This window comes from Corapipo altera, unplaced genomic scaffold, assembly GCF_003945725.1.
Source record: "Corapipo altera isolate COAL_440 unplaced genomic scaffold, ASM394572v1 1, whole genome shotgun sequence".
Lineage (NCBI taxonomy): Eukaryota > Metazoa > Chordata > Aves > Passeriformes > Pipridae > Corapipo > Corapipo altera.
This window is the reverse complement of record NW_020884873.1, coordinates 19114943-19142876: the sequence shown is the minus strand read 5'-3', so window position 1 is coordinate 19142876 and position 27934 is coordinate 19114943. Positions and strand designations below refer to the sequence as shown.

Genomic DNA, 27934 nt, shown 5'->3' with positions numbered 1-27934 from the left:
TGGAACAGTACCTTAGTGTGATGCCAGAAGATAAGGTATTTGGACCCATTCATGTCCCAGAGATCCAATACAGGGTGAAAAACCTGAGGCTATTGCGCAGTTAAACCAGTGGATTCCCACAGAAAAGGCACAGGAAGCTGCTGGCCCTTATCAGAACATAAAAGTAGACAGAAACCCATTGGGAAACAAACATGACATCTCCCTCATTTTTATTTTTTTTAATTATTTTTATTTTAATTTTTATTATTTTAAGAAAAAGACACACCTGTTTCCTCTGTGCCAAGCCTTAAATTCCAGACCACCAGCTCAATGAACTTTGTCCTATTAGTCATGACAGGGGCATTTATGACAATGATGAGTGTGGTTGTAAGCATTGTAAAGCACTCCATAATGCTGTCATAGAAGAAATGCTATACAGGCTAAACAAACCCAGTGATAACAACTAAAGCTCTGTTCCAAGGTATTGAAAATGGAATTACAAAGTATTCACCTTCCTGGCAAGCAGGGGGTCACATTAAAGCAATTTACTCTAACTCGGCAAGGAGGATGCAAGAAACATAAAGTTTTATTCTTCAGTGGTGGAAAAGTTACCAGGAGCCTGGGTGAACTGCTCTACAGACAAAATGCAGCCCAAAGGCCAGTGACTGAACTGTTTGGACAAAATCAGTTGTGGATGTTGGAACCTATGTAATGCTTCAGCAACTTCATTTAACTGTTGCTGGGTATATGACCTGGACCTTAAATCTAGCAAATCCAGGCATGAAAGAAACTGAACACAGATACTTGTTGGTTTGTGTGTTGTTGAGTTTCAGGGGATTTGAGGGCTGCATAGGAAAAACAGAGTTACTGCACGGGAAAGGTTGAGGCTATTCACACCAGTGGAGGATAGTGTGCAGAAGAATAAACACCTCTTTCTGAATTGCTTTCAGTGTGCATATTTGGAGACCTCAAAATTAGGAAGTCCTAAACCCAAATCTGGAAGTCTTGCACTTGAAAAAGGATGTAGAGTCACGGGTTTCTTCACAAGCTCCCCTCACAAAGCCTCTTTCTGCCATGTATTTACACAGAAGGTTACACGGATTGGATTTCAAAGCGAGGAAGGTCAGCAGAGATCTTCCAGCTGTGAATGGCCTCCAGATGTGGGCTTTTCTTCTCCAGTCCTGGGCGAGGGGATATAATGAAATGGAAAAATGGGCAGGCAGGCAGAGAAGGTGGAGTCAGAATCTGGGAAGAACAGAACAGGGGAAAAAAGCAGGACCATAGCTGAATGGTTCAGGACATGTATCATCTTAAAAGCTGTAGTCTCTGAGAAGAGGTTGGCCATCAGATGACTTGACAGGCACCAGCAATCAAGGCATTTGAAATGGAAAAGGCCAAATAAACCAAAACATAGCTTTGTTTGCAGAGAGAATATTCTCCCACTCCCAGAGCCGTGACAGGATCTTACATTGTGAAACACCTCCAGAGAGGCTGAGGCTAGGACAGCTTGCTGGTTGAAACTGTGCTAAGCCATAACCAACATATTTCTCTTACCAGCACCCCAGAGTCCTGGACTTGTAGCTAGTTATCTTTTCCTCCACAAAGATTGTCTGTGGACAGCTGATATCTCCTTTCAGCTTATTCATGCAAAATTATTCTCCTCTATTGAAATTTGTCCCCAAGAAGTGATTCTGTGCAAGCTGGAAAGACCAACACCCCTGGGGAGAAATTTTACTCTCAGTTATTTCTGCAAATATCCTACTCATGGCTGCAAATACACAGAATCCAAATTTCATTACTGATACAAAGCTTGGCATTTCCTGCTTGGACAGGTGTAACTGTTTGGATCAGACAGCTAGGGCATATTTACTGCTCATTCAGCAAGGGAAGATTACGTCTCTTCTATCTCCTAAATGTCTAATGACATCCACTGCCCTCGCCAAGCTAACAGGAAAAACAATGTTTTCTTCATTTTAAGAAAATTACCACAATCTGCTTACTTTCACTCAAAAGTCCCTATTTCTGGTTTATGGTATGTCCTAGCACACCAGTGCAAAAAACATTAAGAATTTCTATAAGATATGCTGGCTCTCCATCTGGAAGTTTGTGCTCTTCTCCAGCTCACTGGTTCACTTTCCACTTCTGTGATACATCATCAGTGGTCAGATGACAATTTAGGAAAATAGTGTAGGAAAAAAAACAAACTAAAAATGTAAGACAACCTGTGGTAGCCCAGGTTAAATAAGCAGTGTATCTTCTCTAGCAGTCACTAAGTATTTAGGAAAGAAGTATAAGAAACAGAGGAAACAAGCTATATCCCAGTTCTCCTGCTCACCTCCAATCAGCCTGCTGTTTAGGACACTTCTGATGCAGAGGTAACATCTATGCTGCTGCATCCAACAGTCTCCAAAGGAAATATGCTGTATAGATGTGCCCAAATCCTTCATGGATTGTTTTCCACCAACACTCTGTGGCAGAGTTCCATTATTCCTAGATGCCTACGTGGAAAAGTTTGTTTATTTTAAACCTGTTGCCTAACCAGTTTATCAGGTGCCATTAGTTTTTGTGATATGGAACTGCATGAATGTTATTTCTCTGTTGACATTCTCCATATCATTTGTGATTCCCTTTCAGGAATCTCTTCTTCAAGATTAGCAATCTATGTTTCCCCAGAAACTATCTCCTACTTCTGATCATTGTCCTTTCTTCTTTTACTAATGTGTCTTTATGCTCTTCAAAGTAGTAACCAGAAGCACTCACAACTTTCAAACTTTCAGCAGACCGTGAAGTACACAGAAGCATAATCATGTTCTTTGTTTCTTCTGTACTCATTCCTAACATTTCTCTTTGGCTTTTTGACCTCAACAGAGCCTTGAGAGAGTGTTTTCAGCAGCCTGTACTCAATGTATCCAAGACTCTCACCATTCAGTATATCTGTACAGCTAGACTGTTTTCTTCCCAGTGGAATTGCCTTGCTTTTGCCGCCACTGAATTTCATCTGTCAGGGAGTGTCCAGCCACTCAGAGTCAGGAGATTTTCTGCAACCCTTTGCAGTCAGCCTTATACTGCCTCTCTGAAATAATTGTGGGACACAAGTAAACTGTTAACTTGCTGTTAGTGTTCCTCTCCAGACTGTAACAAGTGTCTTGAATAGCACTAGTGCTAGCACAGAGCCTTGTGAGGTCCTTCTGACGAGCTCTTTGTCGAGACTGACTATTTGAAGTGCTCAGGTTGATGCTTGTTTTCTTACTTATGATCCCATTTACAGAGCTCTCCACAGCCAGAGCTCGCCTTTGAGACTGGTCCAGTGCACAAGACTGCCTGGCACCAGCCCTTATAGAAGCAGTGTGCTCAGACAACAGGTATGTGAGGACAGTCTTTGTGATAACTAGACTTAGTTGCTTTAATGACCTGGACCTTAAATACAGCAAATACAAGGATGCAAGAAACTGAACACAGATGCTTGGTGTTTTCTATGGTTTTGAGTTCCAGGGGATCTGAAGGCTGCACAGGGAAAACAGAGTTACTGCACTGTGGAGAGACTGGGCTATCCACAGCAGTGGAGGATAGGGTGCAGGTCTGCACCATCCCACTGCAACTCCTCACCTCCATTGAGTTGAAACATTCCTGATATGTCCCTTCCCTTCATCTATGGGGCCAGTGATGGCAAGCCAGGATGTCTTGGGCAAGTTTCCATCAGCTGCGAACAAGTCTGTACACAGAAGGATCCTCCTTGAGCCATCTACAAAGAGTAGGATGGATCAGAAACACACCAGTGGGCCAAGTGTGGGCACAGCACACCCTCCACTCTCCTCTGCCAAACCACAGGCTCTCTGAACGAGGATGTCACCGTGCTATCTTATTTGGATTCACCCCAGCTCCTCCATATTCTGCCCCTCAGAATCCCCCAGCCTAGATTCTGAACTGCAAAATAGGCCTTCTGCTCCTGAACTGGAGCTATCAATAACTGCATGGTCATGTGCCCCATGGTTTCAGGTGCCACACTGTCTCCAAGGCGAGAGGGGCCACCTTGGGGGAAAGCAAATAGGAAAGTATCCCAGGCATGAAAATGCCTCTGTGGTTCTCGAGACAGGAATTTGTCTCACACCCATCCCCTCCCTCTATTCCGCCACACTGCTTGGTGCAGCTGCAATGGCAGCAGCAACAGCGGGCAAGTTTAGTCACTCCAGCACCTGAGTATCGATTACACCTGTAGGTGGAAAACAAGCCATCAAAAACAAGGTGTCAGCTTTGCCAGAGGATTCTCCTTTACTCCCGGTTTGGGCCTTATGCCAGTCCTCACCCTGCTGTACTTCAACATTGCAGCTCTTCCCATGACAGTCTGGCAGGTGTTTATTCAGGCAGAGACATTTCACTTCACATCTTCAGCTTTCATGGAAGGAAGAGAATTTCCAGAGCTGCTTTCTCAAGTAGCACTGAGCAACCTAACACTGCTGACAGCAAGGACAGGCAGAAAACAGCAGCTTCTTTGTGTTTGGGTCAAGCCCTCCCATTGCTTGTTTCTGCCTGCTGACATTTCCCTAGATGGTAAAAGGATTTTTAAATTACAGTGACAAGCTGGCCTTTCTTGTATTAAAAACTCAGCTTTACAAGTAGCTCATGGTACACAGCAACAGCCTGCCTTCAGAGATTGCTCTCCTGAGAGGAGAACCCCCCACAAATCTCCAGTAACTCAGAGCCTCTCAGCTTGGCAACTCTTTCCAGGTGTTTTGGGAAGGACAGTGCATACCCAGTGCCCCATGTTGGTGAGCAGCATCAGCTGCTGCTGGGACAAAGTGGGATGGAGAACAGTTAGTTGCCACTTGTATGACTATTGGGCGTGATCAGTTTCCAGCAAAGAGAAAGGCTGGGAATTCATGTCTCCCATGCAGCCACATATCTTGCTCCCCAAAAAGGGGACAGCAGAGACAACAGTAAAACCCCTGTGAGAGATGAAGATGCGCATCAGCTACCAAAGACTTTGCAGCTTCCATTTGTCATTGCTGTTTCCATCCTGCTTTCACTCTGCAATCACTTGTTTTGGTGGCTGTGACATGCAGAGATCTCTGCTAACTTTCAGAGCTCCACCATACCCACTCTTTGCCCCATGGCATGAATATCACCTCTGCATTAAGCCATGAAGGTAACAGCACTGGATTGAAACAAGTGGATAGGAGGCAGCACAAGGAATCTCCACAAGCAGCAGTGCAGCTCATAAGCATTCATTTACAGATCAGAGCTGGTTTGCCCTGACACACTACTGCTTCTGACTCACAGTGAGCCCATCCTCGCTGTGACATTTGGAGAGTTTAAAAAACACTATCTTCCTTCCCTCTGCCCTGACCACTTTTCTTATAGAGAAAAGGACTCCATGGCCAGCCAGCTGGAGCTGTGGTGATCTGGTGGGAATAGCTATTCTGCATGTGGTTCACAAGTCAGAAGGGCCTCTTTCGCCATCATCTGTAGGAAACATCACCAGTTTAAGGAGCATAACCATCTGTAAGAGATGTAGGATTTCCTAACATGTGGCCTCACTGCCTCTTTAGCTACAATGATAGAAATAGGACATTGGAGTGGCCCAAACACCTGCCTGCACATTGCTCACCCCAACACACACACTGAGCAGCACTGTGAAGAGGATCAGACCCTGCACTTAGAAGGCTTTTGCCCTGTTCTTCTGGAAGTCATAGAATCACAGAATATTCTGAGTTGGAAGGGGCCCACAAGAATCACTGAGTCCAACTCTTAAGTAAATGGCCTGTACAGGGATCAGCCCCATGGCCCTGGTGGTATTAGCACCATGCATATAACCAACTTAGCTAATCTCAGGGTGATGAGGATGATGGTGCCCCTTGCTCCTCTGTGTTTCACTTGACCCAGTAAACTCATCATTCATACTGAACCTGGCCACTATAAAGCTATTGTTGCAGGTTATTCAGCCTCTGCCTCATTTTGCTCGCTTTCATCCTCTAATCCAATTTGGGCAATTATTTTAAAGTAGACTCATTCTCTTGCATATCACAAGAGATGTAGCATTTGTTCTCAGCAAGGCAGTACTTACAGTTTTGGGGCAACTCTTAAGCTTCAGTCCAAGGTTCCAAATCCACATTTCTTCAATTCACCTCCAAGAGTCCTTATTCTTCACTTGTAAGCTCTCTTTACCAATCTGCCATGTTCCTTGCTTCAATTCATTAATTCTCACTTTTTGTCATACATCTTAGAGGGATGGAAGTGTTCAGACATACCTATCAAATTCAAGCAATCATTTTGTGATATTGAGACGTTCTGCTGACGTTTTGTTCACACTCACAAAGCATCATCCTTTATAGGTACACTTGAAATCAAAAAGCCCATCTATGTAATCACCCTATCTAATCACCCTCAGAGCCTGGCAATGTGGTGAGTGCTCCCTTTATCCCCCCTCTTGCTAGCTCATGTCTTCCGCATATTCCCACCATGGAGCTGCACAGTGGCATGATGCCTCTGACCTTGACTGGTATGAAGGTATCACAGACCATCCAGGCAATTCCTCAGTCCCACAACACTGTTGTGACTACACTAGAGTGATCCCTTGCCATAACATTTAAGGGAAATCCTCTCAGCAATGAAAACCTTTAGCTTTCACTGTCATTACCTCTGATATGGCATCTCTGAGGGTGAAACATGGCTCTGAGATTTGTGGATGTGAGAGGGACATCAGCATCTGAAGACCTCTAAATGACATGGTCTGCTAGGTGCTATACCACAGTGCAAGCTCTTCTCCAGCTCTCCGTCTGCTGTCTCTGTTAAGTTCCTTCCAGCTTTATTTCTCTTGCAAGTTCCAAAGGCTCACACTCTGAATAGCTAACTTTGAGTTCATTTTCCCCCAGATAATTGCATTTTTCCAGTTTGAATCTCGTGCTATTATTTCCTGCCCATATCCTGCCACAAGCATGAGGGATCCATGCAAGTGGTGACTGTACATTACAAAAGGAGAAGGAATGGAGTCAAGAAAATTTTTGTGCTTATGAATGCATAAGGTACAGACAGGGAGTGAGTGTGTACAAGGGGAAGCAAAGTATAACTTATGTTCCTTCTCAAAAGTCCAATGGAGAGCTGGCAAGAAGCAGGGAGCAAGGAAGGAGAGAGAGAGCTTAGTTAAATGTTCAGTCTTTGTGCTGAAGTAAGAGGTCTTCCTCCTCATAAATCCTCTCTTTATCACCAGCTTCTCAACATGATGTCACTGCTTCAATCCCTGATTCAAAATCAGAAAGACTGCTATGAAGTCGATGCAAGTCGTTCCAGTTCTGTCCTGCTGCAAATAAACTCAGAAGCTGGCCCATAGTGTGACACAAGTGGATGTTTCCTCTTTTAGAAAGGAACCATTGCTCTACAGTCACAGGAGTCATTTCCCCCTCCATCAGGGAATGGAAAAGCAAACCTAGAGATTGTCCCCTCCCTCTGCCATGCAACAGCAACAGGAAGGAGAGGACTTCCCAGCCTCCTGCCAGCACTTGGCTCAGGAACTTGGAGCTTGAAGTTGTTATCCTTACTGGCTGCATCACGTTCAGCCCTTTCTGTCCTGCCCTGACCTTGTCAATGTCCAGCCCGTCTTTCCATCTCAGCTACATTTCCCTTTTTTATTTCTCCTATCTCCTCACTATGCACTGAGCTTGGTGCTTTTCCTGCTCCCACTAACCCTTCCCCCCCACGGGGAGACCAGTACGCACACCACTAGCAAGCCTTCCCTGGACTTTTCTTTCCATTTAGTTGCAAAAGAGATCTGCCTGTTTGGTTTGTTAATATGGCGAGTCCCTTGCAGTCTCTGCCATCTAGCTTCCTAGGCTAGCACTCTCCCTGCATATCTGTAGAGCTTATGACACTACGTTACTTTAATAAATGCATCCTGAAATTCAAAAAATGCAAGATATTGCAAAGAGTGATAAGCAAGTATGAAGTCTCCATGCCCCTTCCAAGCCTTACCTCTGGCTGGAGAAGGAGATCCTACAACTTTCTCAGGACATCAACATATGGTCTAAGAAGAAAGTCCAGCAAGCCTTGAGTAGAACACATGCAAATAGCTCATAGGAGCAGCAGATAAAAAGAAATAAGTCCCATTGTCAAGCCTCAACCACAGTGCAAATGGCCCCGCCCTTGCCTCGGCCTCTTCGCCAAGGTTGGTTTCTACAGCCAATAACAAAATTGCAGTCCAGGACGCAGGATGGTCAAGCAGCTAATTCGCTTTGTCGGCACTGAATGAAAGGAGAACAGTAAGACGCCGTCAACCTATGCCAGTTCTTGGTGCTTTTAGGATAGTTGTTGTTCCACTAACATGGTAAAACCTGTTGGTGAAGCAATCAGGACTGTGTACTGCATGGTACAACAGTCACAGAAGACAGAGAAGCAGGAGCAGGAGAAAGCAATAAAGAAAACCTCCTTGGTTACCAGAATGGAAGAGAGAGATCTTCATGCGCAGGTGGAGAATACCAACAACCACTACTCCTTTGATGTGGAATGGGAGAGGTTCTTGTGGAAAGTGACAGCTCAGATGGGTCTTCCAGGGCAGAGGTACCATTTGCACATTATAAGCAAATGCCTTCAGCTGGGCTGTTTCCAATGGAAAAAAAGGAAGAGACTGAGATAGAGCCTAAAGTAAGAGTAAATGAGATAGGGACTGCAGTTCCCCTGCTTTTATAAAAGCAGGGGAAGACCACTTAATTTCAGGTGGCTCTCATCTCACCACACCTTCTTTTACACCAGAGCTCAGAAAAAAGTTAAATTTTCCTAGTTTCAGGTCTCTGGAGTACCAGCCAGCTCATGCTCCCTCCTCTATGTGTTCAGAACCTCAGCCTGAGGATCACATTCAGTCCATTCAACAACACCTGGAAAGGCAAGGCACCTCTTGGCTTCCTGACCCACTAAGAACTAGTTCAAACCCCTTCACCAGTTACACACCAATTGCCATTGAACAAGTCTGGGAGAATCTTCTGCGGAGACCATAACGTGATTGTCAGACAGTGTGAGATGCCAGTCCACTCACTACACAGGAGAATCTTATCTCCCTTTCTAAGATAAAAACAAAGTGTGTGGTCCTTTCCACATGGGAGGACAAAAGTAAATTCCAGTCACTATCAAATTATGATAGAAACGGTCTCCTTATCTCATGCCCATATTAATTTTTTTATTCCTGTTAAGGACCAAGGGAATTTTTGGGTCTTTTATTGTATCCCGTGGATAGCCCCACAATACACACACAAACACATCAGTTACACCACTACAGAGCAGTATGAAACTTGCTGGTTTCTATTTCTTTAAACCCACACATTAACTCAGGCTCAACTGCACCTTCTCCATGTCATGACAGGTGTAGAAGTAGCTAACATCATGGACCACATCACTTCCATTTGTCCTGAAACCAGCCAGCAAGATAATACACAGAATAAATAGCAGGCATTAGAGAGAGGAAGGAGTATAAGTATCTTTAGGTAGAAAGACATGCTATTTAGGCTGAGAGGTGCTTACCATGCAATGTGTATTTGCAGATAATTAGCCAGAAAAGCATATCCAAATAGCATGTAGCTAAATTCCTGTTGAAAGCATTCCAGAGAGCATGAGAAGTCAGCTACAGACCTTTCCTAAGCACAGATTCTCGCATCTGCAGAAAGTACAGAGAGGCCATGGCCTATTTCTCCTGGCACCTCCACTCTCCAGAAACAATCTGTTCTAGATGCTTCCAGCCAAGCCTGACCATGCCTCCCCCACTCCTAACTCCACACCCCATGTCCCAGTTATTATTGTCCATTCCTCCTTTGATCTAGGTTTGTTCTGGTCTTGCGAATGCTTAATGTTTGTCTTATCTAATGTCACTGTGGATGCTCATCTTATTAGCCGAGGGCTACTGTTCACAGACAGTAGTAATGTCTGCAAATGTGTGGAGCATGGCAAAACAAGCAGACTTACGGCAGCTGCAAGCTGCTTATTTGGAAGGAACTTTAGCAAAGGCATGGCACGCGTGGGAAAGCTTCACCCTCTCGTTGACTGTGAAAATGCTAACCCAGATTCTCACAGCTTAAATTCTCATGGCTGTGACCTGACCATCTCCTATTAGCAGACTGCAGGCATTCAGAAAAAACTGTGAATTGAGTGGTGCTTAGGTCAAGGGACACCATGGATTATGATTTGGGGATTTGAGGCACTTCAACCTTAGTATGTCAAAGCTGCAGTATGCTTTAGACTTTCGATTTCATGATGAGACTTTTCATGTCATAGGTTTTCTATTGCAACCTGCCTTGTGGAAACCACACACCCTAAAGGGAGTAGTTGCTGCAGACACATAGAAAGACCAGCCTCTTCTTTAGGTGAGTAAATAGAGCTGGTTCTCAGCCACACACACATAAAGACTTATTGGGCTAACCCTCCATACACAGACAAACAGCTACAGAAAACCTGACAAATCTTATCAACTTGACACTTTCTCCCACCTTTACCTATTGGTAGGAAGTTCAATCCCTTCTACTCTTTCTCTGTATCCAGATGCAAGGTGAAAATATCCCAAAGAGCTACCAATCTGCTCAGTGGAAGCTGAGCTCTCCCCTTACCTCATTGTTCCTTGACATTAGGGGGGTACCATCTCTTGCTTAAACCATCATCTTGTTGACATGCTGCATTGCTCCCAAACAGGAGCATCTACCCACACCTTTATTCACTGGACACGTGCTGTTACCTCCTGTCATACCTGGCTTGACAGGTCTAACAACAGGGATGAAACCAATTGTTGGCAGGGTACCAGTGCTTTTCCAAGGCCATGCCCACAGCCTATGTGACCTGTCTGGTTACTTTTCTTTACTCTCCTGGCTGGGCACCAACACTTCCAGATGGAGAGCTGGGAAGCAGTGCTCCTGTGGGCAAGCTGACGCTGCAGAACACCTCTGCCTTCCTGCAAAGCCTCTGATATTGGCAATTGCCTGTCACAACCTCCCAGGCTAGAGAGCAGTTTGTACAAAATTAATTTGCTCTCTCTGGACAAAAAATAATGCACTGCCAGTTACGGCTCACTTCATACCCAGCCTCTTAGGAGGCTCCACCCCCTCCACGGGGGCTCCACTCTCCATGTGAGTGTCTTTTTGATGTAGGTGTCTTGGCTGCTGGGTCTCAGATAGCAATTCTGTGATTGTGCAGGCAGCTGCTCTCTGGCAGGTGGGCAGTCGCTTGTGAAGAGGTCTGCGGCAGAGACACAGCTGAACTCTGATCCACAGAGTTTGCTTTGAGATGCTGTAATCTAGTATTTTGTGTAGGGATCCAAATAACTGTGCTGGGGGAACAGAGGAGGGCAAATGGATGGTGCAGCTCCTTCTGCAGGGTAAGCAAATAAACTTTCCTTTCCCTGGTTATTGTATTCATGTATATCACCAAGAAGCACATTCTAATCCATAGGTATTAAACCCAATTAGGCTTATTCTATCCTTGAGGAAAAAAGACCCTATGTTTATTTTCCATCACTGGAAAACTTCCCACGGGATTGTCTTTGTCCACCATATGTGTCATCTTTGCTGCTGTTTTATCCGTAGCTCTGTTTATAAGCAGGTTGCTATAGTCTAAAATTAGACCAGACACATATCAATAACACCAGACATAAAGAACAATCTGAAAAACAGCAAGATCTTTTTTAATCTGTGTAGATTTCAAAGAGCACCAGCTTTGTCTTTCAAATAAAGGCAATCCAATGTCATCTTCATTAAAGTGGGAAAGGGCTTTGCCAGGTATTTTTTTTGTATCTGCTTATCTCTTGCTGGGCCTCTGCAAAGACAAGGTTGATTCTTTGCTGTAGCAAACCACCAACTCTATCACAATATGGATCACATTTTAACACGGATGCTTTCTGATGAACTTCTTCCCCTTTCATCCATATCTCAAGCACATCCCCACTCAATCTTGCCTGTAGCATCTATAAGACAACTCCACCAGCCAATTCTCTGCAAACGTAAAGGATCTATTTTTAGAAGTCTTGAAGATGACAAGAAATGCTGACCTCAGAAAACTGTGAATAACAAGCTCTTTATTTCTCCTTCCTTGCCTGCTCTCTCTGGAAGCAAACTACCAGCATATGGCCAACTTATTCCAGAGTCACCACAAGGCCAGAGCTGCATTTTGAGCACCTCTGCTCCTTGATATATTCCTGAAATTCTTGTCCATGCCAACCCCACAGATCTGATTTGAAACCCCCCATGCTGCCAACCTCAGTGACTTCTCTCCACAGAGCACAGGGAGGGGATGTGGTGACTCACCCAGCCTCATGATCCCCCCTGCCAACCCACTGTTTGTTTGAGTGATTGTATTGTTGAAGTCCTGTTGCCACATTTGTAACTATACATTTTTTTTTTATGACAACCAGAAGTTCAGTTTTATAAACAGATGTTGTTGTGGGCCTCTCTTACTCAGCTGGATCAGCGTCAGTAGTTTTTCCAGGCTGCGGTCTCTGTACTGCACACTGAGTCAGACACAGCCCTGTACAGATTTCTTTGAATCGCTGGTTTCCTCCCAGAGACTCTTGACTCCCTGCCAACAAAGCAGGGCGTAGCTCATTAATTTTATTTTTTTTTCCTTCTCTTTAAAGGCACACTGATTCATAGTAACTCCTTTAAAACAGAAAAGACACCACCCTCCCACACCACCAGAGGAAACTTAAACCACCACCAGGTCACTCCCCTTCACTCCAGCTCCGCACTCCAGGACATCAGCAGTGCAACCCAGCACTCTCCTTCTTCCACAGGTGCCAGCACCGGCCCCAGCCCATACGGTAAGAGCTGCTCAAAAATCCTCACCAACTTTCCTCTCTCACTGGCTGTTCCCCATTCCCAGCAGCACCAGTCTGCTTTTCTCTTCTGCTCCTTCACTTCTCTTCACCTTGGCACTCGAGCTGGCTATGGGACACACCTTAATTTTCATATTTTCCTTTGAAATCCAGCTGCGTTACGGGGCAAAGGGACACTGCAGGGCTCTCTGGTTGCAACCCCAGGGCACTGGCAGAAGCAGTGTTATTTTCACCTCCCAGGCACATGCAGCCAGTGTGCAGACACAGGGTGCCCAACCTCGGCCAGCCCCGGCTCAGGTGCTGTTGTGTGCTTTTGGAGTAGTGTTGTTTACAAATGTGGGAAAATGCCTGCTTGGAATTAGGGCTGCTGGCTCAGTTTTTCTGGCTTTCGCATGTTTCTGCTTGTCTCTCTCTCCTCCGTCATTAGTTTGCCAAGCTCTAATTAAAAACAATACCAATCATTCCAAGTGAAGACTGAGAGGCCCCAAAGGTGCAGACTCTGGGGTACAGTGGAGACATTCTCTTTTTCTGTGGGGGTCCCGACTCCTGAGGCTGAAGCCAAGCCCCAGTTCTTATGAAAAGCCACGTGATGGGTAGAAATGCATGCTGTGCCTTCCTTGGCAGCACAGACCCTGGAGTGGGGAGCACTGCGAGGCGAAGTGAGGGAGCGGGTGGAATTGCTAAGAGCACCACGGGCTGCATGGTAGGGTGGTGTGTCGAGGGGGTAGAGGCACTGATGGGAAGTGTAAGATTGCAGAGACTGGCAATTTTGCCTCTTCACCTGCCTTTTTCCACACAACCACCCCCTCCTTTTTCCCTCCACTTCTTCACCAGTTCTCTCATTTCATGTATCTGCTATGGTTTGCATCCTGCGGTCAAATCTGAACTATTTTTGAGGTCTGAGAAAGAGAGTGCAGCAGAGCCAGTTTGTTGGCACCACACTTTGGTTCCTGTTGCAGGAACCCAACCCACTCCTGCACAGATTGAAAGAAACTGAAACAGTATTTACCCCAATAGGGCCAGGAATGGGTGGGGCTCAGGCTGGAGCTGTGCACAGTTACTACATCAATGACCAAGAAGCTGAGTTGACCTAACTCTGTGGCAGAGGGATGGATTTTTGTGAATTTCGAGGTCCCCTCTGGCCCTATTGCGTGTGGCTCAGTCATGCAGCAGTGCCTCCTGACTGAGAAATAGATCTGTCTGAATGGTGGGAAAGCTGACTGAAGCAGTGTTTCCAGGGCAGTCTGCAACCAGAATGGAGAGAATTTTTAAAAGTTGTCAGTTAATACAATTGACAATTAAATCATTTTTGGAAAAAAAAAATTAAAAATGCTGTGGTCATAGAACAACTTTCAGTCAGAAGCTTTGAATTCCTCAAGTCACTTCTGAGAGCAGAGTTGCCCAGGAACTGCCCACTTGACATTTCTGTATGGAGTGGGATTCTTTTCTGAGCAAACACAGAAGGGAGCTGGACATGAAAAGTGTGAAAACTTGGAGCCCATTAGCTATTGTTCCTGTGATAACAGGGGTTTAATGCCTCCACCCAATCCACCTGAGATAGTGAGGCCTTAAAGGCAGTTTATTTCTATTTGCTACCTTGGGGATTAGCATTGGGAAAGGATCAAAACTGAGGTATCTTACTAACACTGCAGTACCTGGAAGGACACACAGAAATGCAGCTCCTTCATGCAAGGCCCTACACACTCACCTAAGGAATTCCTCTCAGCAGGCTTCTGTGGAAGTTCCCCCCAGCTATGACTAACCATCCAAACACATGACACAAAGTCTGAGCCATTCATCCCAGCTACCCTTGTGAACAGGGAATCTCCACTGGGCACATGCCATCCTGAGATAGACATCTGAGAGCTACAGAGCAGAGCCACACCCAAGGATACATTAATGGAGGAGTGACTTGGGATCTTGTGCAGAAGCACCAAGTTTTGGAGTGCATGCCTCAGCTGCAGGGTTGTTAGTGCTTCTCTGGTGCTACCCTGCTGAGGACAGAGATCCCCGGGACTGGAAAACCAGCCCTTCTGGTCTAGCTGGTGGTCTTTCAATTCTGTAGTGTGGGAGCATGCAGGAATTACTGTTTGGTGGTCTGGGGTGGAGCACAAATTGTATTTTGAAACAGTTCTGGGAGATATGCTGGTAATAGCCAGAGTGGTTTTGGTAAAATACCCACCTTGGGGCCTTGCTTATAATGAAACAAGGGAGATTTGCTGCAAACACTAATCCTTCTCTGTATTCATCACCCTCCCAGCCACAAGGCTCACACATTGCACTCAGCCTGTGCCTGCTTGAGTTTCCTCAAAGCAAGCAACAGCGGGAGGGTGGTGGGTTACAGCCTGCTTCCATAGCCCTGCCCACTCCCATGGGGCTTCACAGGCTCCATTAACCCCAGGCGGCAGCCGTGACATCCCTTCCATGGCACGTTTCCACTTGCTTACCTCTCCCAGTTCGCTGTGGCTGCTGGATAGGTGCTCCCTTCACTACGTGCTACAAAGATGGCAAAGGGGGAGGCAGCTGATACTGGGCTAGGATTCACCCTCAGATGCTCAAGTGCCCCGTAAGACAAGTACTAGCACTATGAGACCCCTTTGATCTCAAGGGGCTCCTGTGCCTGTACCCTTCGGTAAGGAAATGATAGCACTGCCACCCAACACAACATAAGGTAGGCTGCAGGGCATGGCACTCCTAATTTTTTTCCACCCTTCTGTTTTCCTACAAAAAACCATAATGAGAAATAACTAAAAGACGAGATTCCTTTACCCTTCCTTCAAGGCAGGGAGAAGTAATAGGCCTGGAGTTAATATTTTACTCCCCTGAAAAGGAGGGCAAAGAAGGAGATTTCTCATCTTCCCATCTGAAGATGGATGCTTAATAGTTCACGGGTCTTTTCTGCTGAGGCAATACCATGTTCACAGAAAAGGAGGCTCTTCTCCATGGCCCTGCCAGGAGTGATAACTAACTCATAGCCACAGGTGCTGTAACAGTGGCCCTGAACAAATGTTTTGAAGCACCATCTCAAATGTGCCTGTATTGATCCTCTGTCAAGGCCAGTCCACACCCAATCATCTCACAGCATGACAGTGGGTCTAGCAGTAATTCTCCCATATAAACTGCCCAGAGGGAAATCTAGAGTGCCTCTTAAACTGCTTTCTGCCATTACACTGTGGGGAGAGCAGCAAAACATTGCATCTCGGGGCTGCCATCTGGAGTATGATTTCTTCAAACTCTGCTGGGAGAGTTTTGGGAATTACCTCCTTATTTAACATAGCTGGTCAATGAGCAAAGGAAACTGTAGCCAAATTTGCACCGTCCTTCTGAACTGTTTTTGGCAGGGCAGAGAGTATATGGGGACTGCTCTCTTAGTAAGACCAAATATAGCCCATGTCTTGTCATGGTAGGGAGGCACAGCTTAGGACAACTGAGCTCCAGAACCCACATTGCCCAAGGGAGTGACCATTTTGCCAGGCTCATAATTAAGATCTATCCCCTTTACCCTGCAAACCAGTCTCTAACACAGGCATGGGGAGACACCCATGACAAGAGCCCAGGGACAGATCCTGGGCTAGATCATCCCCAATCATGCAGCGAAATGCACTGAACTATGGAGTGGCTGACAACAGGTGAACAGTGACTCATGCGGAAGGCTTAGCTCTTGCGATGTCAGGCCACCTGGCAATATGTTTGTGTTAGAGGAAATCCAGGGTGAGGACCTTTGCTGTCCTTTTGCCCTCACAGGGCAGAGTCTGCTCAAGGAGGGGAATTGTAAAAGCAGATGCCATGACTGGGTCCAATGTCCACATTTTTCTCATTTCAAAAAGACATCTCCCCTTTTTTGGCCCCAGAAGGGCTCTGGGAAGGATAGTGAGAGCCATGGGAGCAAGAGGGGAGAGCTATAAAATGCTCAGAGCTGGGAGCAGGCTTGGTCAAAGGATTGCTGAAGATGAGCTCCAAGAACACGGACCACTGCTGAAGGAAAACTTGGGCAGCTGGGCCATCCTGCCTACTAGCCAACCTCCAATGGCTGCAACCTGGCCAGCGTGGTGTACCCTCAATAGGGGAGTTCTTGATGTCTTGTGGAAAGCCATTTCCACATATAACATGAACAAGCTTATACCATTCTCCCAGCCCATACTGATTGCAGGTGTAAGGAGGCTTCTGAGAGCCAGATGAGGTATTTTACATCACAGCCATCACAACCACCTTCATCTCACCCTGCACAGAGCACTGACCAGCTCCAAACTGCACAGCATCCTCTTGTGTCTGCTTTATACACATGCTTCCCCCATCCATTGCTTGTGCACTGTGGTTGAAAGAGGGAACTACCACACAATTTTGCATTTTAATCCTGCGCAGTCTTTTCCAAGCTGGCTTGCAGGAATAAAGGCATCCTGGAAGCAGACTGACCCAAAAGCTCAGACTCCTTAAATGCCTGAGTTGCACTGACCTTAGTGTCTCATAAGCTGTACTGCCATGTTCAGAGGTTTTGGAGTTTTGAGAGAGAGACTCTATCTGGTAAGGAATGGCTTCTTTTTCAGAGTTAACCCTCTCTTGGAAAAAAAAAAGGAAGATCTAGACAAAACTGTATATGTAAATCACAGGATTGCAGTTTTAATCCAAAAATGCAGCCAAAAACACAGCTAATGTGGGCTTCACGGACCTTCCACCTCTATGTAAGGGCTGTTGCAAGGAGGAAGTCCCACCAGGAATGATCTGTGTACTTTTGCTCACACCACACTGTCACTTGAACTTTTCTTTCAAACCTGTCGGTTGGTTTCTCCCATGTGGGCGCTGTCAGTGTCAAAGTCACACAGATAGACAGGTGCGCCCTTAAAGAAGCCATTCACAACCACACACATACACACACACACAGAGTTCACAGGGAGCCCACGGATGCACACTCTCATTCATAGAGGGAGCCACGCAGAGCTGCAGATGCACACCCCTACACACACAACACATCAATGCCCAGTCAGTCCTCTGAGAAATGTTTCTTGTGTGTCTCGGCATCTTGTCAGAACCCTGCATGTGCCAACAACTCCTGTGTCTAATTAACCCACCCAGGGACGATCCAGTGCACTGAGGGGTGAGGGTACTCCCCATTGCCCCTCTGGAGGTGCAGAGGAACACTTCTGTGCTTTTGTTAGCAGTGGACTCCCCTTTCCCACCCCTCCCTCTTACTCGCTGCCCATCAGTCCCAGCCCTTCCTTGGCATTCCTAGCGTGAGGAGTGACAGTGTTTTCCTCCAGCAGCAGCTGCTGGCTGCCTGCCAGGCCCCAGGCAGCTGTCTCTTCCCCTTCCTACTACCAAGCGAGCATTGGAGTTTCAGTTGATGTTGTCACATGGCGAGTGCTCGAGGGTGGTTTCTTCTGGAGCAAATGCCAATTTCTCACTGTCTGCTCTAGGAGCTCTGATATTTCCCCACTCTGATATGAATCATGAGCATGAGAGCTGGAAAACCCTTGTGTGTCATCTTTTGTGACTCCCCTCTGCATCTCTCAGCAAGTGGATGTTCATTACCAAGGGTGGATCCTTGAGGAATTTGTCAGATCCCACAAGAAATTTTTCACATGCTGGGGCTTCACCACTTGCTTGAGAGGGCAACTCCTCTGATCTCTTGGAGACCACACCACCAGGAAACATTCTGTAAGAACCAGACAAAATCTCCCATTTATTTAAGCTTATTTTCAGTTGTAGCCCCTCAGGCTGGTCTGTACTTTCCTTTTGGCTGACATTTATCTACTACTTTTACAACCTTGCTGTACCCCAAGTGGTCATAACAGCCACCACCCATACATACATGAAATCTCACTGCCATAAACCAGAGGCTCCAAAGGTCTCTGTGTGCCTACGCACACCTCCTGCCCAACCCTTTCCCCACACATGTGAAATCTCTTTCCAGAGGCACCAACCTACTCATCCACATGTCTATAAAAAGCATCTGACTTGTAAATTGAGTCAGGCTGCTCTGTCAAAACCTGGTTGTCAACAGCAGCGCTGACACACAGTGGTTTGTAGAATTCTGGAGTCAGCAAGGACTCCAGGTTCGTCTGGATCTGAAGCAAGAAACAGAACAAAGGGGGAAAGCAAAAAGATCTTTCTCTGTCGTTGTTTAAAGTTGTCATGAGCTTTCTAGTAACAATGTGATGTTGTCATGCTACTGGAATATCACAGACATCTTCACATCTTTGCATCCTGCCAAATAACCCTGGGCACAAGGAGGACTGGTGCTCATATCGCACACAGTGACAAGGTGTGGAGTTGTAGCAGGGCTAAGATGCAGTGATGGCCTCAGGTCAGTCAAAAGGCAGAATTCTGCAGAAGGTTTTATCCCATGCTGAGGTTTCCCTTACTGGTAGCAACATGGCAGCATTGCTCTTTGTGGGTTGGTTTTGCACTGAAAAATGTACTGGTAACAGAGGTGGCAGTTTATGGCTGTCTCAAACAGTATCAAACAGTTTTTACTTTCTGTCCATTACTCTCCAGTTTTCTCCTTCCTTTCCCAGTGTCCTTGGTCCTGATTGGAACCATCAGTATTCCTGGTGCGACTTTGTGCCCCCTCAGACAGTGGTCAGGTTCACATACTTTCTCTAAATATTGGACCTCCTACTGTCACCATCAGAGACAGCATACTTGGTTAGACAGACCATTGGTCTGACTTACTACTGCATTCCTCATATTCTGTAGTGGCAGATAAGAAAGGCAGAATTTCTTTTATGTTAGTTGCTTTCAATCTATGGAGATTTTTGTTGATGTTCTGGCCAAAAGCATTTGCTTTTTCCCCAAAATGCCATCTTTCCCTTTTTGAGAAATCTAATGTATAAAACTAAAGGGACTTTAGCTGAAAAACTCAGTTTTAGAGGAGTCAAAGGTCACCACAGTGTGCACAGGCAGTGCGATTTAGATGTCCTCTGCTCCCTGGACACTATAGGCTGCTCTAGGCTGTTGGCTGCGTTCTCACCCCAGACAGCATCTCTCACAGCACACCTCACCAACTCACCCTGGGAGAGGCAGTCCCAAGCAGGGACCTCAGTTCAGAGAGGAGAATGGGAATGGAAGGTCAGATGAGCTACATCCCTCAGGAACACTTCAGGTGTGAAATATTTCAGATTTACTTGAGAGTGCCCTGATTCTTCACCCCAAACAACCCCATCATTCCTGCAGAAATATCATGTACACTCCCCCTCTACTCCTTTCACTGCAGTGCCCTTTCTGTCAGAAGCAAAGGACTTCTACCTAATCTGGCCTACACTCTTGAGTAGCCCACTCCCTATATTTGAGAAACTATATCGTTGGCCTTTATCATATCTCCAAGTGGCACTTCTCATTCCATCCTGATGCTTTGTGAAGCAGCAAACCAAGGGCAAGGACTCTCTTCTCTGTATTGCCCTCCAAATAGAAGGATCCAAAGCACTTAAGTAGACAGAGGGGCGATATGGGTGGCACCAATTTGCCTGCATGAGGAGACTTTGTCTTAATTTTTGATTGATAGTGCCAGCCTGCTTGAACTTGAATTAGAGGGCACCAGAGCTGTGTGTTGTTCCCTGGTATGTGTACTCCTGCATGGTCAGAGAAATAGTCTACACAGCTAGGAGTCTGTCATGCTTATCTGTAGGCATTTTTGTACTGAAGGCTGCTAGGGTGATGATTATTCGTGGTTACTGTTGGTGTGGCTTGTTATTTCTCTTCATCTGTCATCCAGTGAAAAGGAAACTCAGCCCACTGTCATCAGTGCAAGGTCTTCTCTTGACTCATGCAGGCTGTTCAGCAGGTGCATGACCTTCACACCTTCTTCCCCACCAGCCTGTCCTACCTCCTACCTGTTATGTCTCACCCCTTTTTTTATTGGCTTAGTTGGTGTCTCTCTTCTGGAAGATGCATGAGGAGGACTCACAAACTGTTTGCTTGACCGGTTCTTGAGAAGCAGTCCTAAAACTGACAGTGTCCTGAGCACTTAACCTTGTAGGGTTAAATAATTGTGGGTTTTGAGAGCTTTGGGGTGAGTCAGTGGAAAAACTGGCAGCTCTAGGAAGGCTAAAACTGACTCATAGCCCAAGAAGAGCCTGAGGAACTCCAAATGCAGCTGCAGTTTAGGTAGGGGAATGGAAGAAAAGGCATTTGCATGCAATTTTGTCCTATTGCTCCAGCAATGTGACCCCACCCTGTAGCGGAGAGAGATGTCTCACACTTAACAAATGGAAACCGTATTCCTGTCAGTCCTTGATGCTCTGCCAGCTTCTCTGTCTAATGGGAGGAAAAGTCCACGCCATAGCATCAGAGACAGAGATGACTGTATTTCACTGCCATTTGTTCACCCCCAGCTCCTTTGGGATTGTTCTCTTGTGTTTTATTTAGCAGGTAGAGAGAGATGAAGAAAGGGCAAAGCAAATGAATAGAGAGGGAGGCTTGTGCTTTAACTCACAAAGAATCAAAACTAAGCTGTGAGCACATATCCCTTGGGGGAGTTTGCATTTGATAGCGTGTGTATTCAGGGAGAGGTGCTGACGTTCTCAGGAAATAGGTGCACTGAAAGCACCTGAACTAACAGTGCTCTCCTGCAGTGCTAGAACAGGCAGAAAAAGCAAAGGGAATAAAGGATTTCATTTTTTTCATAGAGTATTGGTCAAAGTCTTGGGTGTGGGTTTTTTTGTTGTTTTTTTTTCTTTTTACTTTGTAAAGTAACATTTATCTCTCCTTTTCATTTTTGAATGCAAACAAAAAATGCATTTAAAAAGACTGTTCTAGTCCTTTAGGGTGTCATTTAAGTAGGTTTTTAATCTTTCAAGTAGAGAGCTTTGTTTGAAGATCCTAAAAAATAATCAGGAAAAAAACCCCTGCTGAATGAGTTTTTAAGAAGGTTGTAGCAAAAATCCATCTAAGAAAGAAGAAAAGTTTAGCTACTGTTAAGTAAAGGCAAATTTCAGAGCAGGCAAATTTGGCACAGTTTGGCGAATGCATACCAATACCCTATGGTGGAAAGAGCAGTTGTGACAGCTTGTGTGAGAACCAAGGTAATCAAAAATGAATAAGAAGTAGTCAAAAGGACAGGAAGATTTGACTCAAGTCTGCTGCAGATATGTCACTTAGTCATGGCAACAGCAATAGTTTCTTAGTTAAAGGTACAGTGGTGGTACCTGTACCAGTTACCATCCAGCATTTTGAAACCCTCGTTCCTTTTGCAGTCAAATGGAAAGAAGGGGTTTAACTCTTAGGTCAGGGATGTTCATGTGGTAGCTTGCATATAGTATTGAGAACCTGAATTTTAACAGTGCTGAACTCATAAATGACTGTCACTACAGTCAGAGAGGAACTCCTAAGAAGGCTGTGCTTTCTCCAAGATCATCACTAAGGGAGGTACTGTCACAAGAGAGGGCACAGTGACCAGGCCATCCAGGCAAATAAAGCTTTAGAGCATGAAGTTTGCTAGGACACCCCAAAGCAGACAAGCAAGCCTGGTCCATGTTCAGCAAGCCAGGACTAAACAGCTCCATAGAGTTCTCCTAAGTGAAGGAAACCTCACAGAAGACAAGTTTTGCCAAGGAGATAGGACCAGTAACTAGATCTAATGTGTTTTACTAAGGACTGACCTTGTTTGGGTGGGAGGAATGACCTACCAGAGCTGGTTCCTTGAGATCTTGAACTCAAGGAATTCCTCATGGTCACCAGCTAATGCTGAACTGGTTGAAGTGCCATTGATGGAGAAGCCTGCCTACCTACGGTGGTTTGGGAAACTGTATCCAAAGCAGTGCAAGGAATAGCTGCAGCACTTTACAGGAATGCACTTCCACTCATGGTCACACTGAAAGGAAAGACAGGAGTGGAGAAGGTGGAGTCATCAAGTAAAAAAAGACACATGAATGGGATTTTACAAAGTTTTTTGTCACAGTTTGTGTGAAAGACATCATAAAGTACAATTGTGTTGTTACATGACAATGTTACCACACCCTGCACAAATGGTGACAGCATCAAACCTTGACTGAGTCACCTGGACCAAAATAACTTGACAGTTAACATTAATCACATACTTGATATTGCTTTTCAGTACCAGCACTACCAAAGGAAATAGCAACACAGCCCTGTGAAACTTTCTAGGAAGTTTACTGGCCACAGAGTGGACCCAGTAAGTTCTTCTGCCTGAAATAAACTCACGTGCTTCGTGTGAATTGTCTACACTCATTCTCATGGCTTAGATTTGTTCCTAGTATTTTGCTTTTTCAGGTGAGAAGACAGCAGCCTTGACAAACAGTGTCATGCAAGCTTTCTAAAGCACATTCCCCTCTCTTTCTGATCACGTGTTCATCAACGACAGGAAATGTTACAAAAAATAAAAGCTTGCAGGGTACAGAGGCAAAAAATAACCAAAACAAACCAAAGAGGAATTTGCATTACAAGAGAATCTTATTGCAGTAATAAAGTGATCTGCATGCCTCAAGTTTTAAGAGGGAAACAGGCAGTTTTCATTGCAAACCTAAGCATCTTCCTCAGCTCCAGATAACTTCAGTGGCATTTCTCTTCTGCTTCCTCTCCTCTTCACACAATGGAGTAGGGGCTGCCCCCCAGTTTACTCTCCACCACTGCTCAACACCCAATGCACTCAGGAACACATAGTCCTCCACTCCATACCACCTGTCCTTGTCCCAGACCATCTGGAAGAGGCTGTGACACCAGAGGGGAACAGGAAGAGAAAAAACCTTCCTGACCTCTGTGAATGGCATGGGCAAAAACTCCTCTTCCTAGAGTGTAGGCCTGGAGTATGGCATTTTTTACTTTATGTTAACAACATCAATGTACCTGTGTATATAATCATGCTATTTTTAAAATGCCCCCAAGCTATCTACCCCTGTTCTACACCTCCTCCCAAACCAGTTCCTTAGCCTCCAGGTTCTATTTAACCTCTTGAGCAGATTTTGACAAGGGTTTTAGTGATGGGGTTTTTTGTGCTTCCATGTTTCCAGAAAGGATTTAAGATCAACATGGTTTTTGCATGTAAATAAATGCTATTCTTCGACTCAGCCCTTCCCTTCACCTCCTCCCTCTGTTCTTGTTCTCCAGATCTCTCCGTTTCAGTGACACCACCTAGAAGGGACTCAAGATGTTGGTACTACTGGCTGGTATCTTTGTGGTTCACATTGCCACTGTCATCATGCTCTTTGTCTCCACCATTGCCAACGTAAGTAGACTGCCCTGGGTGAGATCTTCTGCAGCAGCAGCCAGCCCTTGATATGGCTGGCAGGTGGACTGGAGGGTGGGTCCTCAGGTATGTGGGTGATGAACATCTGCTCACAGTCACGAGGAGAGATGAAACAGCGATGGGTGCGCTCAGAGAGCAGGAAGGCAGACAGAGTGGTACAGGATGCAGTCTCTGTCTGTGATCTCCCCAAATCCCAGAACCAGCAGCACCTCAACACCCTTCACCATGGAGAATGCAAGTCGGAGCTGGGGAGATCAGCAGATGACAGCTCTGATGCGTTGTTGATCCCCCCAGCTGTTGGGGCCAGGCTGTTGTCCAGTGGGGTGCATCCCAAGCCAAGGGGGGCAGCCGGGCCAGGACCACCTGGCTGCTGGGGAAATCCAGGCTGAGGGGGACCCCTGGCAGCAGGGGGAGGGGGAGGCACTGCTGGGGTCCCACATGCCCCCACCGACCATCGGAGAGGATTTCAGGGTCCCCTCGCACCTGCCTGGGCAGCTCACTTAGCCCACTGTGCCCTCCCACCGCCTCGCATGGGGAGAGGGCAAGGATGACCCGGGAGACTTCCCCACATGATTGGAACAAACTTCCTGGTGTTTTGCCTGGACCAAAAACCTCCTGGCTCTGGAAGCCAGCACTTTCTCTCACCAGTCTGGTTGCTTATTGCAATCGATACATGCTGACATTTTCAGGCACTTTGGCTACTCGTGCTCACTTTATGGTTTAGTCTGGCAGAAGAGCAAGAAAACCTTCCTCCCCCTTGATGCAAGTGTTCTATCCTATTTCAGGTTTGGATGGTGAGTTCCTCCAGCTTTGGAACGATCTCAACAGGACTCTGGCTGCTGTGCAATAAGACTTGCAATCAGCTTTCAGTTAAGAGCGGTGATGAGAGTAAGTTACATCTGCATTTCCATCAGGGTGGTGAATTGCAGGACCTTGGTGCGCAACACCAAGACTGAGTCCTGACCTTCTCCAATCTATTCCCTGTGTTTTGACAGCTTCCCTCAAAGTCGTGCAAGCCTTTATGATCCTCTCGATCATTTTCTCCGTCGTGGCGCTCATCCTGTTCGTTATCCAGCTGTTCACTCTGGAAAAAGGCAAACGTTTCTACATGACTGGAGCTGTCATGCTGGTTTGCTGTAAGTATGCACATGCACACCTTGCGATGGCCCCGTGTGCATCTCATTGCCTCTGCGAACACAAGTAACCACACGTGTTTGCCACACATGGTCTTCAGGGGACATTGTCAGCCAGCTAAATGTTTCCAGTGGCCCGATTTTGTTACAAAACAAAGCACTGAGAAATTGGAAAGTGTTGGGTCGGGTTTTGTGGGTTTTTTGGGGTTTTTTTTGCTGTATATAATGAAAATGTTTCAAGATTTTCATTAGAAAATTCCAGTGGGTTTTGCAAAATACCTTTGAAAGACAACAAAAAGGATTCAAGTGTTTTGAGGGGGCAGGGGAATAAACAGTTAGACAGCTACTGCTCATGGGATTCAACACTACCACCAAACTGTCGTCAGATCTTATTACTGATTTCCTCCTAACAAAGGTTTATTCCTCATGACACCCACTAGACAATCCCCAAGTGTCTTATGTCATCACATCTGCAAAAGAAATCCTCCAAAAATAAGCCTAATGGGCAGCAGCTCCTCTCTCATACGGCACAAGACATGCATTACAATCTCGGGGGACAACAGTACTTCAGAAGTCTTGCAGCAATGCTGGTTTCAGTGCGTTTTCCAACTCTTCTTTCCTTCTTCCTTCCCACAGGGATGTGCATTCTGATTGCAGTCTCCATTTACACAGCTCGGTTCACAGGCAAGACGCAGTACGTCACAAATCCTCACCATGGCTACTGCTTCATATTGGCCTGGATCTGCTTTTGCTTCAGTTTCATCATCGGCATCCTCTACCTTGTTCTTAGGAAAAAATAAGGCTGATGGGGGTCTAGGGGAGAGGGCTTGCTACTGGGAATGGGGAAGAATTACTCTGCTGAGAGAACTGTTGGACCAATAGACAGAAACAGCCACCATCATCACCACTGCCACCACCACAGAAAAATCACTAACAAAGGTAGAATCCTGAGAAACTCCTTCACCAAAGAGAGGGAGAAAACTAGCTCCTACTCATCTCGCACTTCTGGGGCTAGAAATCTGCAAGTGACCCAGACAGCTCTTCTGCTTTTCTGCTAAGTCATGTCATACCTTCACAAAGCTTCAAGCTCAGCAGTGATGATTGAAGGGCACCACAAAAACAAAGGCTACACTTTTTTCTCTTCTTAGAGCCCTTCTCACTTACCTTTGAGTTTGCCTTGTGGATTGGGCAGTGAGGATTATGACCCCTTTATTTGTCCATTGAAACAAATGGAATGGGCCTTTTGTTACATTCTTAAATATATATATATATATATATATATATATATATGTGTGCATAGGTGAACGCTAAAGACATTAAATTAGAAGCAACCAGAAGAAATCAGATAAATTTTGTATTAAAATACCTACAAAAATAAGGCAGCAGATTTTTTTGCTGTTCTGTTTTCTATTTGACATTCCCATGATTCCCAGGAATGGCAAATATACAGGCATTGATGATGGAGAGAGAGAGAGAGAGACAGAAAGTGTGCGGGTGAAGATATGGGTTTCTAACTACAGAGGATGCAGTTGATCAGTGGTGCACATGCAGGGAGGGAATCGTCTGGGTGTGTGTCTGCACGAAAATAATCTTCTGTTCAACTCCAGAACATGGTAACAGACTGCAATATCACAGATCTTTACTGAGACAAGTTCTCATCTATAGACAGGGTTTTTTTCCCACATCATCACCTGGTACATGGTATTAATTGAGAAGCCCACCTTGTGACAAAGTTCATCTCAAAAGCAGATAATGGTTAGCAGAGGAAATGTATTCCCAAATGAGAGATTAGAAGAGATGGAGGGCTTGTGAGTTTTGCTCCTTGATGTACAACCTTAGGCCAGCCACTTAATCTGGTGCTTTTCCATCTGCCAAATTCTTCCATAGAACTAGAGCTACCTCCCAGGGTTGCTGAGAGTTTTTGAGTCCACTCTGTAATACAAGGTTCCCATATGAAAGGCTGGCATAGGAAAGTAAGGCATTGGTACTGCCGCAACCCACAATTTTCTGATAGTTCGAAGAATCTCAGTCACAAGAGGCATTTGCAAGGAATGAGGTCAAAATTCCCTGTGACTCCATTCACAGCTAAAAGGTAGAGAGTATAAAAAACCATGTCAGTGCAGATTGTGCATGGATGCTATTTACCTCTCTCTCTCTTTCTGTTACATTTTCTTCTTATGTAGACTTTATCAATTTGGTGGATATATTCTAGTACTGTATGTTGCTGTTTCATTAACAAAGGTTATTTCATATATAGTCATTGTAAATATTTTGAAATGCATATTTTTAACTTTGTGGGTATAAAAATAAAATCTGATTCCCTTTATAAAAAAGAGTTTTGCTGTGGGTTTTTTTCATTAGTGTTTCAGATATTTGTTAACAGAAGCATTTACTGTTTTCACTGAATCAAAGCCCACCCCTTTAAGATGATGCAGAACTACCAAGTTGTCTTGCATGTCAGTATATGAGATTTCCTGTTCTGGAGGGAAGGAGGAAGCAGAACAACTCTCGGAGCTCCTTTTTCAGGCTGCCTGCAAGCTCAAGCAGACAGTGTGAGCAATGGTGTCACTCGGTCTCAGCGCCAGGCTTTGCTTCACACCCAGGAGAGCTAGAAATGTACTTTCTCACTCTGACAGAATCTCATCTGTCCCAAAGTAAAATCACCGAGGTGTTTGCCTGGGTCTCATGAGTTGGTGTAGCTGTTGCCTCTTTGGCATTGTCTGGCCAAACACCTCTGAAGTTTTAGAGCTTGAGCAAAGAGTCCAAAGCCCAAGATACCGGCATATCTCAGGAAACTTGGGGCACAGTCTTGTGAGCTGTGAGGTGAGGTAAGAC

At 45.5% G+C, this 27934-nt stretch overlaps 1 protein-coding gene across 2 annotated transcripts; it reads left to right on the top strand.

The window, feature by feature from the left end:
- Positions 1-27426, top strand: EMP1 (epithelial membrane protein 1). 2 transcript variants are annotated; one of them, XM_027668400.1, is made up of 6 exons: positions 1-35; positions 12572-12754; positions 23828-23945; positions 24752-24854; positions 24962-25102; positions 25736-27426. In XM_027668400.1, exons 3-6 carry the CDS (start codon positions 23868-23870, stop codon positions 25897-25899), a joined length of 486 nt encoding a protein of 161 aa, XP_027524201.1. In that variant the 5' UTR covers positions 1-35; positions 12572-12754; positions 23828-23867; the 3' UTR covers positions 25900-27426. The 2 variants fall into 2 exon arrangements, with proteins under 2 accessions (XP_027524201.1, XP_027524193.1); XM_027668392.1 differs by lacking the exon at positions 1-35 and adding an exon at positions 402-460.
- The last annotated feature ends 508 nt before the right edge of the window (positions 27427-27934 follow it).

Coding starts and splice junctions, on each gene's coding strand:
- EMP1 (XM_027668400.1), top strand. CDS start 23,868: ATGTTGGTACTACTGGCTGGTATCTTTGTGGTTCACATTGCCACTGTC. Junction 23,946..24,751: donor TTGTCTCCACCATTGCCAAC/GTAAGTAGACTG, acceptor ATCCTATTTCAG/GTTTGGATGGTGAGTTCCTC. Junction 25,103..25,735: donor AGCTGTCATGCTGGTTTGCT/GTAAGTATGCAC, acceptor TCCTTCCCACAG/GGATGTGCATTCTGATTGCA.